General features: G+C 41.0%; 1 protein-coding gene across 4 annotated transcripts in view; it reads left to right on the top strand.

The window, feature by feature from the left end:
* The window catches only part of CACNA2D3 (calcium voltage-gated channel auxiliary subunit alpha2delta 3), a 781,459-nt gene extending 761,494 nt beyond the window's left edge, over positions 1-19,965 (top strand). For 2 of the 4 annotated variants that reach the window (XR_014796705.1, XR_014796706.1), the window contains 2 exons: positions 16,897-17,288; positions 19,399-19,965. Coding sequence is in view for 1 of the 4 variants with exons in the window: in XM_084903113.1 (XP_084759239.1) it covers positions 16,897-17,019; positions 17,201-17,288; positions 19,399-19,491 (304 nt within the window). In the remaining 3 variants the exon portion in view is untranslated. Of the gene's footprint in view, positions 1-16,896; positions 17,289-19,398 lie in introns of those variants that run through there. The other 2 variants (XM_084903113.1, XR_014796707.1) reach the window with 2 other exon arrangements.
* The last annotated feature ends 672 nt before the right edge of the window (positions 19,966-20,637 follow it).

Below are 20,637 nucleotides of genomic sequence, written 5' to 3'. Positions count from 1 at the left end.
ACTGCTCAACTGCCTGCCTTCCTGATTGCCCCTAACCACTTCTACATGGCAGCATGATCATCCCCTATCCACTCCGCTGCCAGCCTGATTGATGTCTAACTGCTTCCCTGCCAGCCTTTTTGCCCCCAACTTCCCTCCTCTGCCGGCCTGGTCACCCCCAACTGCCCTCCCTTGCAGGCCTGGTCCCTCCTAACTGCCCTCCCCTGCTGGCCATCTTATGGTGGCCATCTTGTGTCCACATGGAAGCAGGATCTTTGACCACATGGGGGCAGCTATCTTGATCTTGTGTGTTCAAGTGATGGTCAATCTGCATATTACTCTTTTATTAGATAGGATAGAGGCCTGGTACATGGATAGGGGCCAGATGGTTTGCCCTGAAGGGTGTCTGGGATCAGGGTAGGGGTTCCCTTGGGGCATGGAGCGGCCTGGGCGAGGGGCCTGTGGTGGTTTGCAGGCTGGCCATGCCCCCAGCAACCCAAGCAGAGGCCCTGGTATCTGGGATATACTTACCTTCTACAATTGAAACTTTATAGCCTGGAGCAGAGCCAAGTGTTCTGTTTGCTCCATGGCTGCCACCATTTTTCTAGAGATTTATCGTCTATAATTGAAACTTTATATATAGCCTTAAGCAGAGGCCTGGGCCAGCCAGGGTTTGCATAAAGCTTGGCTTCCTACATTATCAGAGAAACCCAAGCCTCCCTCCTGCTCTCTCCATGGCTGTAACCATCTTGGTTGGGATAATTTGCATAATTGCTCCTGATTGGCTGGTGGACATGGCTGGTGGGTGTAGCAGAGTGATGGTTAATTTGCATATTGCTCTTATTAGGTAGGATAGTTTTTTAATGGAGTCTTTAGGGTTTTTTTATGTACAATATCATGTCATCTGCAAATAAGGACAGCTTAACTTCTTTTCTATTTTGGATGTCTTTTCTTTCTTCCTCTTGTCTAATTGCAATGGCTAATACTTCCAGTACTATGTCAAATGTTCCTCTTCTTAGGTGAAATGGTTTTAATTTTTGCCCATTGAGTATGATGTTGGCTGTGGGTTTGTCATAAATGGCTTTATTATATTGAGGTATGATCCTTCTATTCCTACCTTGCTAAGAGTTTTTATAAAGAAAGGGTGTTAGATTTTGTCAAATGCTTTTTCTGCACCAACTGATATGACTATTTGGTTTTTATCTCTCAATTTGTTTGTGATGTATCACATTTATTGATTTGCGGATATTGTACCATCCTTGCATCCCTGGGATAAATCCTCCTTGGTCCTGGTGTATGGTCTTTCTGATGTACTGCTGGATCTGATTTGCTAGAATTTTGTTGACTTTTGGCATCTATGTTCATGAGGGATATTGGCCTGTGATTCTCTTTCATTGTGTTGTCTATATCTGGTTTTGGTATTAGGGTGATACTGGCTTCAATGAGCTTGGAAGTGTTCCTTCCTCTTGAATTTTTTTGAATAGTCTGAGAAGGATAGGTTTTAGTTCTTTTTTGAATGTTTGGTAAAACTCCCCTGTGAAGCTGTCTGGCTCCTGGCTTTTGTTTGCTGGAGATTTTTTGATGACTGCTTCAATTTCTCCCATAGTTATTGGCCTATTGAGATTTTTAGATTCTTCCTGATTGAGTTTTGGAAGGTTATATTTTTCTATGAATATGTCCATTTCCTCCAGGTTGTCCAGTTTGTTGGAATAGAGTTGTTCATAGTATTTTTTAACAACACTTTGTATTTCTGTGGGGTCTGTTGTTTATTTCTACTCTTTCATTGCTGATTTTATTTATTTGGGTCCTCTCTTTTTGCTTCTTGGTGAGCCTGGCTAGAGGTTAACCAATCTTCTTTATCCTTTCAAAGAACCAGCTCTTGGTTTTGTTGATTTTTTTTTGGTCTCTGTTGCTTATCTCCCCTCTGATCTTTATTTCCTTCCTTCTGCTTATACTGGGCTTTTCTTGTTGCTCTTTTTCTAACTCTTTGAGTTGTAGGGTTAGATAACTTATTATAATTATTTCTTGTTTTTTTGCAGTAGGCTTGTAGAGCTATTAACTTCCCTTTCAAGACTGCTTCTGCTGTGTCCAATAAGTTTTGGATTATTTTGTTTTCATTGTTGTTTGTTGCTATGATGTTTTTTATTTCTTCTTTGATCTTTCTGGTAACCCAGTCATTGTTTAATAGCATGCTATTTAGTCTCCATGCATTTGATTTTTTTGGATTATTTTTATTGAAGTTGGTTTCCAGTTTTATGCCACAGTGATCTGAGAAGGTGCTTGATATGATTTCTATCTTCTTGAATTTGAAGAGACTTTGCCTGTGACCCAATATATGGTCTATCTTTGAAAATTACCCATGTGCACTTGAGAAGAATGAATATTCTTTGGCTTTGGGGTAAAATGTTCTGATGATGTCAATTACTTCCATCTGATCTAGTAAGTCATTTAGGATTGATGTTTCTTTGCTGATTTTTTGTTTAGAGGATTTGTCCAATGGTGATAGTGGAGTATTAAAGTCCCCTACTATGATTGATTGCTGTCAATCTCTTTCTTGATATCCTCCAGAAGTTTTTTTTATATGTTTGGGTGCTTCTGTATTGGGTGCTCCTATATTGGGTGTGTATATGTTTACCAGAGTTATTTCTTCTTGTTGGATTGCTCCCTTTAGTATTATGAAATAACCTTCCTTATCTCTCTTTTTGTCTTTCACTTTGATATCTAATTTGTCAGCTATAAGTATTGCTTCTCCAGCTTTTATTCATTTCCATTCACCTGAAAAACCTTTTCCATCCCTTTACCCTCAGTCTGTGTGTATCATTTTTTCTGAGGTGGGTTTCCTATAGACAGCATATATATAGATCATGTTTTCTTATAAAATCAGTTACCCTAAGTCTTTTGATGGGGGCATTTAATCCATTTACATTTGAAGTTATTATTGAAAGGTACTTGTTTGTCCCCATTTTTATTCTTTACCCCTGTGTTCCTTCTTCACTTCCTATTTTTCTTTTTACAGAGGACCCTTTAGCATTTCTTACATTGCTGGTTTGATGGTAATAAACTCCCTTCATCCTTTTTTGTCTGTGAAGCTCCTAATTTCACCCTCAATTTTGATTGATAGCCTTGTTGGGTGCAGTATTCTTGGATTCAGACCCTTTATTTTTGCATGACTTTGTATATTTCATTTCATTCCCTTCAGGCCTGATGTGTTTCTGTTGACAAATCAGTTGCTATTCTTATGGGGGATGCTTCATAGGTAACTTTCTTTCTCTACCTGGCTGCTTTTAAGATTCTTACTTTGTAGTTGGTGTTTGCCAATTTAATTACAATGTCCCTGGTGTAGGATTTTGTGGTTCATTTTGCTTGGGATTCTGTTAGCTACTTGGATTTGTGTGGGTTTTTCTTTCCCTATATCAGGGAAGTTTTCTATCGTTATTTCTTCAAACAGGTTTTCTACTCCTTACTCAGTTTCCTCTCCTTCTGGCACCCCTATTATGCGGATGTTGTTTCGTTTTGTGTTGTCCCAAAGTTCCCTTAGGCTCTCTTCCTGTTTTTTAATTTTTTTTTTTTTCTTCTAGAAGCTGCTCTGCTTGGGCATTTTTCCCTATCTTGTCTTCTACCTTACTGATGCGGTCCTCTGCTTCTTCTAGCCTACCATTGATGCTTTCTATTGAGTTCTTTATAGCAGCGATGTCATTTTTCATTTATTCTTTGTTCTTCATTTCCTCTTGGTTCTTACACATATTGTTGAATTTGTCTTCTATTATTTTCAGCACCTTATGACCATTTCTCTGAATTCTTTCCCTGACAGATTGCTTGCCTCCATTTCATTTAATTCCTTTTCTGGTGATGCCCCTTTTCTTTCAGATGTGAGCTTTTTCTTTGTCTCCCCATGACCTCTCTTCTCCATGTGTCTGGTTATGTAGTTCTCTCCTACGTTGATTTAAAGGCACAAAATACAACACAAGGCACTGAACACAAATGTATTCACAATCCTAATGACCCCAAATAAAGGTGACCATCAGAGAAAAGAGAATTAGGGGATAAGAATGAAAGAAGAAAAAGGAGAAAAAAAAAAAAGAGTGCAAAAATTATATTTGGAAAAGGAAAACACAAGTAAGAGAGAAAAGAAAAAGAAGAAAAAAAAAGAAGAGGGGGCCAAAACTGCTTTGGCTCAGTAGATAGAGCATCAACCTGCAGACTGAAAGGTCCCAGGTTCAATTCTGGTCCAGGGCATGGTCCATGGTCCAGTAGGGGGTGTGCAGGAGACAGCTGATTGATGTTTCTCTCTCATTGATGTTTCTAACTGTCTATCCCTCTCCTTTCCTCTCTGTAAAAAATCAATAAAATATATATTTTTTAAAAGGGGGGAAAAAACTATATAAGGAGAAAACTCCAATAGAACAGCCACTAATCTCAACAAATGCAAGCAACAATTACCTAGAAATGAATGCAAACTACAAACAAGTAATATTAAACAAGGTGAGGGAAAATAAAAGCATAAAACAAAACAAAACAAAATTTTAAAAAAGCAAAACAACCTCACTAAGCATACAAAACCAATATAACCAATAATCAAGCTCATAACAAAAGGCAGAGAGAGAAAAAATTTGGATAGTGAAGAAAGAGAAGAGAGAGGTGAATATGGATTGGAAATTAGATATATAAGTAGGGAAAAATTTTATCAGAGGGAAAAAGAAGGAATAACAAAAATCTAAAGCAGGACTAAGGGGTGAGAAATAAGACAACAAAAGGGGAAAAGTGAGGAAGAGAGTGTTGGCATAAAGGTAAAGTTGAGATAGAGTAAAATGATGCTAAAGTAAAGAAGAAAATAGAATGTAGAACACTAATCCCAAAGTAAAATAAAGAGAAAATGATACTTCTTTAAAAAAGGTAAAATAGTAGTAGTAATAATACTGATTAAAAATAAAAATGTAATCATTAAAAAGGTAAAATCAAGTGAGGAAAAAAGAAAAAAAAATAGTTTCTTAAGTAAAAGATGAAAAAAATAAAAATGTGCAGTAGTGAAGTTCCTTCACTTCCTCTGCTGTTCTCTCTGTCACACCTGTCTCCTACTCAGGACAATATTGACAGTGTTGTAAGCCACAGTTCTGATTTTCAAGCAGGCAGTACTTCTTTGCTACTTATACTCCTTTGTGTTTACACAAGAGTCAATTCGAGATTCAACCCCTGAGTGGAAGTGTTTCTGGATTGACCTCTGGGTCTATAGGTCTTCTCTAACTAGTTTTTAGATTTTGTTTTTCCTGTGGCACTTAATATTGGTTTGGGGGAATGGGCTGCCCCAGAGATGGTTCTCTGATCATTATCCCCACTCTGGTCCCCAGGTTCCATAAAAACAACTTTCCTCTGCGGTCTCTTAGAGTGTCCCCAATTGGATGATCCTATGTATTGGGTTTAGTAATCAATAGCAAGGATTTAGAGAGACAAAAAAAAAAAAAAAAAAAAAAAAAAAAAAAAAAAAAAAAAAAAAAAAAAAAAAAAAGTGCAATTTTTTTTACAGAGAGGAAGGGAGAGGAATAGAGAGTTAGAAACATCAATGAGAGAGAAACATCGATCAGTTGCCTCCTGCACACCCCCTACTGGGGATGTGCCTGCAACCAAGGTACATGCTCTTGACCGGAATCGAACCTGGGGCCTTTCAGTCTGCAGGCTGATGCTCTATCCACTGAGCCAAACCAGTTAGGGCAACAGCCATGGATTTTGTTGTGGGCAAACTTCGGCAGATCCTCTAGCTCCCATTGTGCACGTTTCTCTCTCCTGCCTTGATCACAGACAGACCTCACCTTATCCTAGGCCAGTGGTCAGCAAACTGCAGCTCGCAAGCCACATGCGACTCTTTGGCCTCTTTCACAAAATACCAAGGGCTGGGTGAGTCTATTTTGAAGAGGTTGCATTAGAATAAATTTAAGTTTAAAAAATTTGGCTCTCAATAGAAATTTCAATCGTTGTACTGTTGATATTTGGCTCTGTTGACTAATGAGTTTTCTGACCACTGGCCTACGTGAAATCTGACTTTTCCTTGAGAAGGTCTAGAACTCCTCTGAATCTGTGTGTTCACATTGCTTGGGGACCAGTGTTCCTGGGTTCACAGCTGTTCACTGGGTAGTGGTGTAGATTCCCTGGATTTTTAGGCTTCTGATAACAGCCTCTCCCCCCTTCAAGATGGCCTCTGTGGCCTCTCCTGACCTGCCGTACATGTACAAATCTAGATCTATATACTTTTTCTATTTAACACTCTGCTCCTCCACTGCAGGGACACTTACTGGGTCAATACAGACCCTCAAAGGCACCCCTGGGTCCTGCCCCCATTGCTCAGTGGGGTGTGCAGCTTCTTCTACCATGATGCTGAGGTCCATGTCCTGCTTAAAGGGGTGGACTCAATCTCCCCTTCCCACAGGCTCACCACCTCAGCTCATGGTGGATAGCCACTTGACAAAGGATTTCCATCTTAGCACCAGGACACATCGGTACCTGCTGGGTCACAGGCTGCATGTGTTGGGGTTCTGCCAGCTGCTGTTTCCTGAACCCCTATGTTTTTTCTGAGGTCACCCACCTGGGAGCACTGGTCCAAAGAAGTGCCCGAACAGGAGTTCGCAGGATAGTTTAATTTTGAATTGGCCAATATGGAGATGGGAGTGTAGCCTCTAAAGACTCAACTCCCGATGTGTGTGGGTTCCAGATTGCAGAGGGCAGAATCATAAGACATCCTGGGTTAGGGGTTTGGGTTGTGCTAGGAGGAGATCGGCTGCAGGTGATGAAGCCTTTCTTAGGATCTTGAGGACAGTTCTGAGGTCTGTCCCCATGTCTCTTTGTCTGATACCAGGGGAAAGTAGCCAGGGGTCATTTCACCTTAGGACTCAGAGCTTAGATCAGGATGTCATCTTTATTGTGCCATAGATCCTAGCCTGTGACCATTAGCCAGGTCTGGGCTACTGTCTTCTGCTGCCGTGAGTGTTGCTGGTTATCCAGAGGAAAGGCTGGGTCTCTGAGGGATATCTAGATATAGATAGGTATAGAGATAGAGAGGGAGAGGGAGATATATAGACAGAGAGGGAGATAGACATAGATATAGAAATAGACCTAGACATAGACATAAATATAGACATAGACATAGACATAGATATATAAAGAGCAATATGATTTTAGAGCTAGGGTTTAAAACTAAATTTAACCAAAATCATAGGACCCTTGGATTCACTGCTGCCATGCCTGAAGCCAGACCTCTGAAAGGGCTGGAGGGTCGTGGGTTTGCTGGGCTGGGGCAGCAGCCATGCAGTTCAGAACCTCTTCCCTCCACCTTCCCCCACACATGCTCTTTGTCCCTTAGACTTCACTTAAAAACACAAAATGAAAGATAAAATTAAAAATTTCAAGCCGATCCAGCCTGCAGAGCTGTAAACGCCAAGTACAAACTTTTGAGAGTATGTCCCCTGTGACTGCATTAGTGCCCGGCCACACAGCTGCCTGAGGAAAGGAGATGGAGGGATGGACAGGAAAGGGGTTGAAGAGACGGTCACATCAGGACAGGTTGATGTCAAAGAGGAGTGTGGATAATGACTTCAAGCTCTCTGCTTGTGTCATTCAATAGAAGGTGACTCCGCTAAGAGGTACAGGGAGAGGGGGAAACGAGTACTGGGAGTGGGGGCAGGGCACGGTTTAGGTACCTGTGAATGCTTCCTTTGTTCCAATACTTAATCACCCCTCTTTTCTCTGGTCTAATTGCACAGGCTGGCACCTTCTGAACAATGAGGAATAGCAGAGAGGGTGTGAGCCTCCACTTCTGACTCTAATTAACTCTGTGTCTCATTCTGAAGCCTGATGCTAAACTGGGTTCAGAATCAAGAGCCCATTTCTATCCTCTTCAGGACTGTTTTCAGGGGTGGGATTTTTGTCATTGGGGCCCCTATTGAACAGATCCCAGCCAAGTATAGGGCGTCTTACATGAATCCATTGACTGGGAGGACAGAACAGTTGTCAAGTAGGAGTTCCCATGTAGTCCCAGATTGAGGCGAGGACAAAAGGACACTAGGCACCACAGGTTCTAAAGAGAACAGCCTTTTAGCAGGCACCAATTTAGAGTTGGAAACCTTCCCTGCAACACCCCTTCCCCACCCCGCCCCCAAGCTTATTTGAGGGTAGACAGCTGGCCCACCTTTAGTCTGCCATGGGAAGACTGGTGACTGGTGAGGGGCCTAACCCAGAAGAGATGGGGTTTTTGGAAAGAGGTCCATCCCTCCAGGGTGGTGGTCCTGCTGGGAGCCTGACAGGCGGTGGAGGATGCTCCTAGAGACACTTTCCTATAAAGAACAGAATTGATCAAATCTTTTCAGGAGCACTTAAAAGAAGGGAAGTCCAGCTCTGGCGAAGTATCTGCTAGGCAGCCATCTATTCCTGGCCTCTCTCAGTGGGACAAAGGGACCTGGGGGGAGAGGTCAGGGTTTGGAGAAGGGGCTGCACTGAAGTGGCCTGTGGCTGGGCCAGCAAAGGTGCATGTTTCTCAGGGTCAGGTGGGCAAAAGGGAAGATGGAAGATGGCTGTCATCTTGCCTAAACCCAACAAGAGGGCGGCCCTCCAGGGGAGGCTCTCCACCCGAGGGCAAGGGGCTGTGGAGAGTGACTTCTGAGGGCCGGAGCTGCATGGTCATGGAGGTGGGGCTGTGTTGAGGAGTATCATGTCCTCTGAAGAATCCGTGATAACCTCACAAGGAAACCTCAGGGATGCTGAGTCACATGCAGGATACCACAGGCCAATCTGTGTTGTAAGGAAACAAGCCATGGCCAAGAATCCCACTGTGGCCCTCCCCCCATACATAGGAAACGTGGCCAGAGAATTCCACTGCCCCCCACCCCCATACATAGAAAATGTGGCCAAGAATCCACTGTGGCCTGGTACACAGAAAACCTACCTCTTCACTGCCCCACTTCCCAAACTACCCTGTTTCCCCAAAAATAAGACAGTGTCTTATATTAATTTTTGCTCCCAAAGATGCGCTAGGTCTTATTTTCAGGGGATGTCTTATTTTTCCACGAAGAAAAATACAGTACACATTTATTGTTAAATGAAAATAAAGGAAATTTATTACCTGTACACGGTACAGTAGTACAGTGTTGTCAACACAAACCAGACAAACTGTGAATCCTACAGTATCAAGAATTGACTCATTTATTCAATGACAATCATGACATCATCTTCTGGAACATCATCATAACAATCCAATTCCTGAATTTCCTGGTGAATTTCTTGTGACTCCATCTCTTTTAGAATCAGTGGACCAAATCTCTCATGTTTAGCCTAGTGGAGGCCTTATTTTCAGGGGATGCCTTATATTTCACTCAGAAGGAAACCTGTAAGTAGGTCTTATTTTCGGAGGATGTCTTATTTTCGGGGAAACACGTTACTGAGGAAGCGAGAACCCGGAAGCTAGAAGGAAGAAGAGGGAGCACAGAGCTTTGAAGGAGATATGAGATTCGAGTATTAAACTAGACCTGACAGGTTTTATTAACCTGAAGTTGTCAGAAAGTTACGGAATCTCTACAGAGATACCATTTAGAGATGAGAAAACAGAATTCAGCACAGGAGAGTGGAAAACAGAGACTGGGGAAAAAAGAATTGTTTCGTGTTTCTATTTCTATTATATTAAGCTGAGACAACTCAGTAAGCTTGTTCGTTTGAATTTCTAGGTCATTCCTCGCTGGGGCCCGTTGTGTTACTATTGCAATATCCTGGTGAAGTCTGTTTATTGTCTTTCATTTAAGATCTTTGCGCCAGTATTCATAAAAAAGGGATTATTCCATATCTGTGCCTCAATATTCATAAAAAGATATTATTCCACAGCTTTTTCATATACATAGTCTTGGTTTTCGATCAGGGACCTTCATAAAAGACACTTGGAATATTTTCTTCTTTCCCTGTGCTCTGAAACAGTTTCAGTGTTATAGAGCTACATGCTAACGTGAAGTCCCCAGGCCTGCCAATCATGGACAGTAGGTGAGGCCCTACTCTGTCTTCACCTGGTTTGGGCCGAGCCACTGCTCCCCCTCGCTCCCTCATGCTGGTCCATGGCATGGCTGTAGAATTGTGCTAGGAGAAAGCCTCATACGTATTTAACTTCTAGTTTGAATTTAAACAACCCGTCACCAAATGTTCGCTCTTCACAACTTTGGGCCTGGGTCAATGTAGTGCATTTTGGGGCGCTTTGGGGGAGGACAGGCTATCCCCACCTTCAGAGGGAATCAGATCCTGTTGGAGATCCACGGTGATGGTGAGGTACCCACCCTCCCTACCGTGGAATCCAGTAGCACCTAGAACAGGATCAGTGCCCAAGGTAACACCTGGACAATTTACAAACAGTGAAAATCTGTAAAGGGCCAAAGATTCCCAAAAGTTTTAAGGTTCTGTCCTGCCCTGACAATGTTTTCAAGCCACAGTTTTGTACCCAATCAGTGAAAAGCCAGCCAACCGAGTCCCCCAAATGTGTGTCCTGGGGTCCTCTGGGAATCTTGTCCGTGGGTCCCTCCCATCGCATGTGCTTTTCTGGGGAGGCATTAAGGGAGCGGCCTGGTCTATATCCTCTTCTGGACCACAGAGCCCCTCTCAGTAGATAGCACGAGGCAACTGCTCTCCCCAGCCAGGGAGGCTGTCTTGAAATCCCATCATTTCCCCTGCAGTCTTTCTCAGCCTGCAGTGAACAGGGGAGGACTGGGTTATTTCAGTTCTGGCAATGGACTCATCACAATTGCTTCCCTCATCCCTCCTCTCTCCCCGGAGGGCCTAATTTATTTCACGCATCTTGACCCCTCCCTGCTTAGCAGTGACCGCTGAGGTGCTGCCTGGAAGCGTTTCCCACCGGCCGGTGCTGGCCCCCCAGGCAAACCCTCCAGGCCACGGCTCTTCCCCAGGTGACGTCAGCCTGGCTGCGGGGCCCAGCTGGATGGAGGTGTGTTTTATGAAGTTCAACCCTGCACCCTGGGCCATAAATATACGTTGTGCACATAAATGTACAGCTAACATTGCCCAGACCCCGCCGCAGCACCATGTTAATAAGCAGACAGTAAGTCTTTAAAATATGGAAAAGCAGTTAATCTTTCCGCTGGCAAATCCTTTGTCGGGGGTTGTTTTCCTTTGCTTCAGTATTGCTGCAGGCAGGGCTTTTCATCTCTGAGGGTTTAGGGAAATACAGAGAAGTTTGCTGTGGGGCTTTGCTGACAACCCTTGGGGAGCCTTCCACCCAGAGGGGGCATGTTCTTCGAATGGTGGTTATTGGTTATCAAAAACCCCCTTCACACCCCCCACAAGGGCTCAGCATCTCCTTAGATCTGCCCTCCAGGACAGACAGAGGTCTGTCCTGGCCTGGGTGCTGGGGGCTTGAGCTTTGCCCCTATTACTTGAGGAAGTTACTCATCTCTCTTTTCCCCATCTCTAAAATGGGCACAGCCATGTCTTATTCATATAGCTTCTGTTAAGAGTACTTATCCTCTCTGAGTCCCAGTGTTCTTGTTAGTAACATGAGAACATTGATACTTTTTGCCTTTAGCATAATGTTCCATTTCTAAATGTTCTAAGAATACATGAACATATCTATAATAAAAGCTAATATGATAGTTAGACCGGATGTTCTCCCTGATGAAACTGCAGGGGGGTTGAGTAGTGGAGGAGTGAGCCCCTTGCCCGAATTTCGTGCATCAGGCCTCTAGTTCTCTAAAGAACCTCAGCATTACAGATTCAGTTCAAGTGTCCCTTGACAATTACCGGTATTCTTCCAGTCTTCTCTCCCTTCCACTGCCTCAGTCTCCTGCCTACTCCCCTACCTCACCCCTCACCTTTGCTCTTCCACTGATGATGCTGTGGAAGGATCAGACTTGAGGGTGGGGATGGGGGCTTAGCAGGCAGAAGGTGCCTGGAGCCCATACAAGCTGGCTTTGCTGAAAGATGCTGGGGTACGTTTGTAGCTTGCCCCTCGCCCTCTGAGCAGCCATGACTTCCATCTGTGTGTCTCGGGCAGGGAAGGGTGGTTGCCAGTGCTGGATTTAAGGATGACATAGGTGAGACCTATCAGTCAGGAGAAGACATAGTCTGTGCTTTAATTCCTTACCTTTTGGAAGATGCTTCTTATGTTCCTTTATATTTGTGTTCAACTACCTTAAGTCCTATTGTTTAGAGCATTTATTCTTTCTATGTGTAACATAGGTCATGGAATGCTTACTGGTTGGTTTTCTAGTCCCAAAACATCTGATAAGTCTTACCCATCCCGTCTCTTTTTCTCCTTCTCTGGAACAGAATTACATATGCTTAAATAGCAATACCTTATTATTAATTTTACAACATACTTTTTCTATTTACTGTGTTTCGGTTAGCCCTTTCTTGATAGTAAGTAGAGATCTGCTTTACCCTTGACCCTTCCATCTGGTGCTGAGTAGACCAGAGCCACATAGTGTTGCTTATTCAATCCTCCCCCTATTGGTGGGCTTGCAGGTGGGTTTCATATTTTTTTGTTTCTCAATGAACAAGGCTATCAAGACCATCTTTCCACGTGGCTTTTTGGGGTCATGAGCAAGAGTTTCTCTTATTGAAAAGTAAAACTACTGAAAAAAATAGGATCTAAAGATGTAAATAATTTCCATTATAATACAAATGGCCTTAAAAAGTCACAATCCCACCAGCAGTGTCCAATAAAATAATCACTTCTTCAGACTCTCCTCCAGACTTAAAATTTAGCCAATCTGCTTGTGAAGAGTGCATTTTATTTTATATTTCTCTTTAGTGATATATATATATATATATATATATATATATATATATATATATTGAATATATATATATAAAATTTGTGTATTTTCACAACCTTTGTACTTCCAATTATTAATTCATTTTTTTATGTTCAGTAAAGCAGTAAAGTTTGGTCATTTTCTTCAAAATGAGGTGTCTTTTACTGGAGTTAACTTTGTGCATTTCCTAGTGATTACTGATATTGTCATTGGTTCTTTATCTCATATTTTTTCATTGGGCATCACCAGTGTCAGGGAAAGGCTGTGGTTCTGCACTCTGATTATGTAACTGGTCAGCTTGCTGAGTTCTTTTATTCTAACAGTTGGTCAGTGAGTTCACAGGAGTTTTCTAGATATTAACATAGTAGTATCTGTTCTTTGATTTGGTAGGATTCACTTGTGGGCATTTTTTTCAATGAGCATTTCAGTTTTTTTATGGCTATGGGTCTGCTTGTGTTTTTTACAGCTTGGCCAAATGTTGGAAGTTTATATTTTACCCCCAAAGGTGTGTTTCCTCTAGTTTTCAAATTGTTTGCAATAATATACATAATAATCACTTAAAATGTTTTAAATGTCTATCTTCCAAGTTTTAATATGACTTTGTGACTTCCTGATCAGGAACACCAAAAGTTGGTTTATGTTGATGAAGTTCTTTGTTAAACCAGAGTCTAGTTCTTTCAGCTACCTTCATATTTTAATGTGCATTTTATTCTTCTGCTTTTATCTTTATAAGTTTATTCTGCCTTTAATTCTGTAAGTATTTACTGAGAGGCTTCGTGTCCCAGGCACACCTGTAGGTGCTGGGATAAAGGATAACCATGGCAGACAGCTGCGGCCTTCCTCCTCCGGAAACCAGTCTGTTGTGAGGGGGCAGTCAGCAAGGATGGAGCAAGGCAGAGGGAAAAAAGGTTGAGAACCAAGTGGTGTGGTAAGGACTCCAGTCTTATTAGAGAGAAATGAGAATATAGAGAGGGAAAATGAGAGTATAGAGAGGGACATGGTGGATTATTCTTTTTAGGATTTTTACAATAAAGGACAGAGAAACAGGGCAGTAGCTAGAGGTAAGGTTAAGAGGAAGTTTTGGTTTTCCTGAGACAGGAGATAGGATGGCATGTTTGTAACCTGAAGGGCATGGCTAGTAGACAAAGGGGGCTATCTGTGCAATTATCGCCTCCTATCAGTCACCTCCTGTGTATCCTGGGACCAACCTTGGAGAAGGGCATCAACACTGAGCCCAGGGTACAGAGGGAAGGCCAGGTAGTGGGGCACAGGTGCAGCTTCTGTCTTTATTTTGCCAGCTTCTCAATGAAAAAAATGGAGTTCATTTATTTGAAAATTTCTTTTTCCCATAGAAGTACTTAAGATCAAACTGCACAGATTTCAGTCTGGGTTGCTCTCAAATTCTCAAGCATTAATTGAATGTTTTTTGACCTCAACTTCCATCACTTATATATTTTTGCTATTCATTTACAATTTTACCATACCATGAAGAAGAATATGCAGGTGATGCGTTCTGCTCTTTGTGATTTGTTGAGGTTTCCAGTGTTTGAAAATAACATAGGGGGCCAAATATATGGTGACGGAAGATGATTTGACTTTGGCTGGTCGGCACACAATGCAATAGACAGATCATGCATCATAGAAACATACACTTCCAACCCAAATAATATTAACCAGTGTCACCCCAATAAATAAAATAACAAATTCTCCATTTAGATCAAGGGATTTTGTTCCACATTTTAATCATGCATTCATCAATCACTTGGGTATTTCTAATCAGTATGAACACTATGATCATAAAAGTCCATGTCATTCCTTGCTATACTATTTTAATATGAAAAATTACTCAGATCGTATAAACTGTTTTTTATTGCATCTGAATATTTGCATTATAATATTAGCCTGTTCCTCTCTTGTGTTGTTAGCATGTTCCTGGTAAACTTTTCCTGTCATTTGACATCTCATTTGATGTCTTTTCCACGACATTCTGGTTTAGGAGTGTCTGTTGCAAACATCATAATGCTGGTGTTTTGTCAAAGCAATTTAAGAGTTTCTGCCTTTTACTCTGTGAATCTAATCACCTCACATTTGTTGTGATTGGTAATAATTTTAGACTAATATTGTCAATTTTTTCTGTATATGTATATACTACTTACCATGCTATTTTTAGCTATTATCCCTAAATTCTAAAAAATAATTTTCTATCATTATCTACAGTTACCTAGAATCAATTTTCCCCTGGACCTGACATACATTTTATTTCATGTTACTCTGTTTTCTTCATCTTAAGTATTCCCAGGGAGAAGTTGCTGTCATCCTCATTCCTCTTTGAGTAATTTGTTTCTAGAGAAGATATTAGGATTGGTCTATAGCTTTAATGATTTGAAGTTTCATTCATGCTGAGCCCTTTCTTTGAAAAAAAAAATCAATTGGAAAACATTCTTTCCCTTTGGAACTTCTATTTCATGTTTACATCTCTTTCTCCTTTACTGCACATCTGGTCGATTCATTTGGCTTAATTTTTAAGTCAACCATTTGTCCTTTAAAGAATTGTGTGATCTTAATTTTGCATTGTTCTGAGACTCTGTTACCTTTCCTCCAACCTGGAAATCATTTGATGGGAGTCAACTCAGGTAGGCTATTTTAATCCTCAAAGGCACAATCCATTACGGAGGCCAGCTGCTAAAGCAATATCTTTGCATAGGTGAGAAGTCACCTGGTGCTAAAAGAGGGATGTAAAGCAGGTATTTTTGGTATTTTTAAAGTTTTATTGAGATAAGTTAGCACGGTTTAGTCCCCCTTCCCCTCCCCCCCCCCCTCAGGCCAGCTGTAGTTGTGGAGAAGAACAGAAAGGGCAGAGAGCAATTATCCCAGAGAGTGGATGATGGTTAGGCATTGGGGGGAACAGTGCTGAACAGTGGTGTCCCCTGCTATGGTGGGAAAAAAATAAACAATTGTATCATGTTCAGTGAACAGGCACTGGGCATATGTAGAAAGGAAGCCGGTTGTGTTGTAATCTCAGAGGCATTCTTGGGTATTACAACATATGAGATGGTAACAGGGATCCATCCCCTTCTTTCTAATTTCCCACAAAACAGCAGGATGCCTCTTCATTGAATGCTTTTTGTAAAGCATGGGAATACACTCTAGAATAGCAGTTGTCAACCTTTCAGACCTCACAGACCACCGGCTGGTGACCACTGCTCTAGAAAACAGAACAAATTTTCTGAAAGATGAAAGTAAAATTCATGGAGGAATTGAACATTTTGTTAGGGTATAGTTTCTTTATAGTTTCTTTCATCTTGCTAAATTGAATTGGATGAAATATGAAAAGTTAAGTGACCAGGATTCTAGCCTGGGTTTAAATACTTACCTACCCTGTTGGCTCTGAAAGAATGTGGGCTTTGGGTCTCTAAGTTGTTCATCCAAAGAATCACTATTTCTTGTGAAAGGAGTGTTTTTACGGGCGGTGTTGCTTTGGCATTCCCCTGTGGTGGGCAATGAAGAAGCAGTGTCAGTCGGTAAGCTGTACCGATGGACCCAGAATGTCGGAGCTGCTGCGGGGCCGGCACAGTGTGGACTTGAGAAGGGTGGGGTTTGTTAAAGGTGGTGAGGCACTGGGGGCCAGCATTCATTCCCTCCAAACACCACGCCTCTGCTGTGGGCAAACATCGCACAGAGTGGAGTGGTATCTCGAAGGGTTTAGGAAGTTTACTTCCTCTTTTGTCATCCATGTGACACAGCTTCAGTCTGTCTCTGAGGAAAAGAGAGAAAAACAACTTAGAAGATCAAATGCAACTGTTGATAATGTTTAGGAAGGAAAGCAGGCTTAACGAAAAGCCTAACTTCTTAGATCTTGGAAATGGAGGTAAATTAGCCAAATCTGACCTTGATATTTTGTAAATTCAGTCTTCCCAAGGTGAGTGTTGTGAGCTGCGCATGGCTATACAAATAGGCTGTTGTCTTCTTAGTGAAACTCGGTGTTTGAAAGTGAAGAGCCGATGGGAAAGACAACTTTAGGAAACTTGTTTTCTAAAATATAGTAGTTACCCCCGGGAAAAGTTTTCCTTGTGGCTCCTTGCAGGAGGAAAGGTAAATGACCCCACCATGTCTGTGCCTCTTGTTCCCCCAGGTCCTTTGTCATCCAGCAAATCCCAAGCAGCAACCTGTTCATGGTGGTGGTGGACAGCAGCTGCCTCTGCGAGTCTGTGGCCCCCATCACCATGGCGCCCATCGAGATCAGGTATATCCTTCCGTGTGCAGGCCCAGCTTCTGCTGCTGGTAAGGAGATCAACAGTCGGGAAACCTGGGTGAGGAGTAAATGATAACTTCCCACTGTTGGAGAGAAAGAAACTGTCTAGGGATTTTAGTGCCAACGTGCAATGCTGATGCAGAGTAGGGGGAAGTACCATTTTGGAAATTTGCCTTAACTACAGTCAACATAACGAATCTCTTAAGTGTGAGCGTTTAAAGGCCCAGAAGATCAGAAGGCGTCCGGAATCTTGCCATGGCTTCCATCCTGAGGTCAGTCTGATTTCCCACTCGGATTTGCCATGAGAATTTCATTATAGCTAAAATGTTTACCCGAGAGAAAACCATCTCCTTCAGGTGAATCAAAGAAGCATCTACAGGAAGGCTGCTGGCTCTCTGCCCTCAGTGCCTTCTCTGTCTGGGCAAATTGCCTGTTCTCATCTCCATGATATATTCAGGAGCCTCCTTCCCATGGAAGGGCTGTCATATCACCTATTACGAAGTAGCTCTGATCATCTTATTTTACTTATTTTAAATTGTGGTGAGAATTATTCCCCCAGCTTATATTTACAAGCACTTTACACAAAGCAAACATGGCAATGTTTATACCAGACAGAGGGTCCCAGTGTATGGAGGGGGGTGACAAGCCTCTAAACCCCTAGCCATATGGAGGCATGACTATAAAGGCACTATATACCTCCTGCAATACTGTGAGCAAAAACTTTAACAAAAATATTTTTTTAAATTAAGTTCACACACCCTGAAAAAATGAAAAGCGTGCCTAGACAAATTAGTATGTGGAAACTGAAAAACTAGTTTTTTAAAATGCCACCAGAGCCAGTTGAGTGTTAATCTCAACTTTAAATAGCAAGTGAGTTTAATGTTATTAAACTATCTAAATCCCAGGAAAGACTTAAGCATGTAGCATAGATTTTAAAGTATAGCACCAATAAGAACTTGGGAGAACTTATTGAGAATGTTTGCTTCTATATTCAAATGGGAGTTGAAGTTCAATAGTAACATATTATACCTACATATGCTAGAAAGGCCTTTGGTAAAATTCAGTGATCACCCATGATAAAAGCTCTATGCAAACACACACAATAGTTCCCCAAACACTAAAATCACTTCAGTCAAAATCAGAACTCTAGATGATTTTACTCTCATGCCTCTAGTTTACTCTCATGCCTCTAGTTGTCTAAGTATAGAGTTGTTAATAACATAATTTGCTTTGAACATAATTTGCTTTGGTTACTTGATACAAGACATTTAAAAAAAAATCAGTATTTTTTTTCTGTAAGTTTCTGGATGTAGTAAGATGAGGTCAATAGAACAGAATAGAAACTCTTATATATGACAAAGGTTTGATTCAAAAGGAAGAATATAAATTAGACTTAAGTAGTGAAGTAAGAGTTTCACAAGAAATCCTAGGGATTGCAGAGTACTTCCTATCTGAGATAAGAAAGCAATGGAAGAAAATCAGATTTATTTAACTATGTAAAAATTATAACTTTTCTATGGAAAAAGATTGAAGTCAGTAGCCAATTTATAGAACTTGAAAAATATACTTATCAATTTAAAAGTGCTCTTTATAATTTGATTTCTAAGTCAAACAATTAAATATAAAAATAAACCATGAACAAGAAAGATACAAGTCAGTGGGTGATTTGAATATACAGGTAACAATGAAATATCTAGCTATAGCCATGAAAGGCAAAAATACCTGTTAGGTCTGCAGTTCAAAGACTGGGCATCTCACCACAGGCAGGGGCAGATATCACCGTCTGTTGAGGACCCACATTCAGCATTCTTTGTAGCAGGAAGAACAAATGAGAAAATGAATGCCCATCAGTAAGAAAATAGCTGAATGAAATAGAATAATGGAGTTTAAGAAACTTTCATCAGTCACTGGATAAAAAGCACGCTACAGAAAGTAATAATATTATTTCATTTTTGTAAAACAGAGCCTTCCTTCCCCCAAATAAAAGAGGAAACAAAACCTTTCATAGCCAAAGATGTGATTTTTTTTTTTTTAACTTACATTCTGATGGGGGTGGGTGTGGGGGGAGATTAGAAAGCCAATATTTTGCCTTTATAATATGATCCCAATAGATATCTGTACCAATAAATAGTTCTTTACCCCTCGAATATTCTACATAATAGTATGCAAAGAGTAAATTTTAATATGTTATACATTTACAGCTGTAATCAGAGATTCCCATCGCTAACTTGATGAAATTTAGACAAGTGAATTTCCCTGAATTATCTAGGTCCTAAGAGACTTTGTTCAAACACTTGAAGAGTGGGGACTCGAAATAGCTTGCCCAGTTTAACCCATCTTGGACTCTGTCTCTGCTCTGACCCGCCCTGCCTTTCCCTGCAGGAAAATGCAAGGGAATGTGGGGGTGCACCCAGCCTCCAGGCGAAGATGGTCCTTATCCTGTCCCCTCTGCTTCTGCTGCTCTTCTTAAGGTGACACTGATCAAGATGTTCTCCTGGCATGCTAAATAATGGATAAACTGTGAACCAAAATATGGTGCGACATAGGAGACATGAAATATAGTCCAACCATCAGCATCTCATGATTTTAAACTGTGTGTGATATAAACTCTTAAAGACATGTTGACAAAAATGTTATCTTTTTACTTTGCCGGTCATGTAAATGTGAGTTTGCTACATGATAACCACCCTTCATCAGAAACGGGGCTGCCAGTAGGCAGTGACCTTCTGCTTGAGACCCATTGAAACCAATTTAAAACTGTGTACTTTTTAAATAAAGTATATTAAAATCATAACCTCCTTGCTTGGGTTTTATCAGCACTCTATCACCGAGGACACAGACTGCAAAGTGCATGAAAAAGTTACCCATTCCAGACACCAGGAAACGTGGTTGTTGGCAGAAACTTTGCTCTAAAGCAGATTCTAGGCAAATATTTAACAATTGTTTTGATGCTCCAATCTCGGTTATAAAAATATTTACAGAAGGAAATAAAAATATCATCTACATGGGAAAATTTATGACATAGAATCCTGAATTTTATTGAACTGAACTTCAATAGAAATCATAATATGGATGAGAACACATGCTCTCATAATATGCAAGTTTTGAACTATTTGGCATTGGGAATAAAGAAGTCATAAATCCTAGGAATTCATTGTGAGAAGGCTTGAAGAAGGAAAGGAACAATGACTACAAATGACTCCCAAGCTTATTGCTTGAGCATTTGGCTTCTGGCTTTTCCCATAAACAAGAGATGAAATTAGATCTCAAATATTACAAGATGTGAAACTACCCAGCCCTGTAAGCATTCCTAAAAACCTGCATCCTGGACCAAAGAAAACAGATTCCTTTGTATCACGGTTACCAAATAAAGTGAAATAATTTCCGTGCCGAGGTAGGATGGAGATGCTTTGCTTTGTAGGACAGACATCTAAAAGCCATGTGGAAAACACCCCTTTAACCTTTTTTTTTTTTAAAAAAAAAACACACATTATGCCTTTGATATTTTAGAAAAATTGATGTGATCATACTACTTTATACTAAAATGATGCCAATATTTATAGGAATACAAATACTACATTGTGGTACTTCTTTAAATTAACAATATGACAATGCTATCAC

The sequence above is a fragment of the Pipistrellus hanaki genome, assembly GCF_964339955.1.
Source record: "Pipistrellus hanaki genome assembly, chromosome: 13".
Lineage (NCBI taxonomy): Eukaryota > Metazoa > Chordata > Mammalia > Chiroptera > Vespertilionidae > Pipistrellus > Pipistrellus hanaki.
This window is presented reverse-complemented; position numbering and strand designations above follow the sequence as displayed.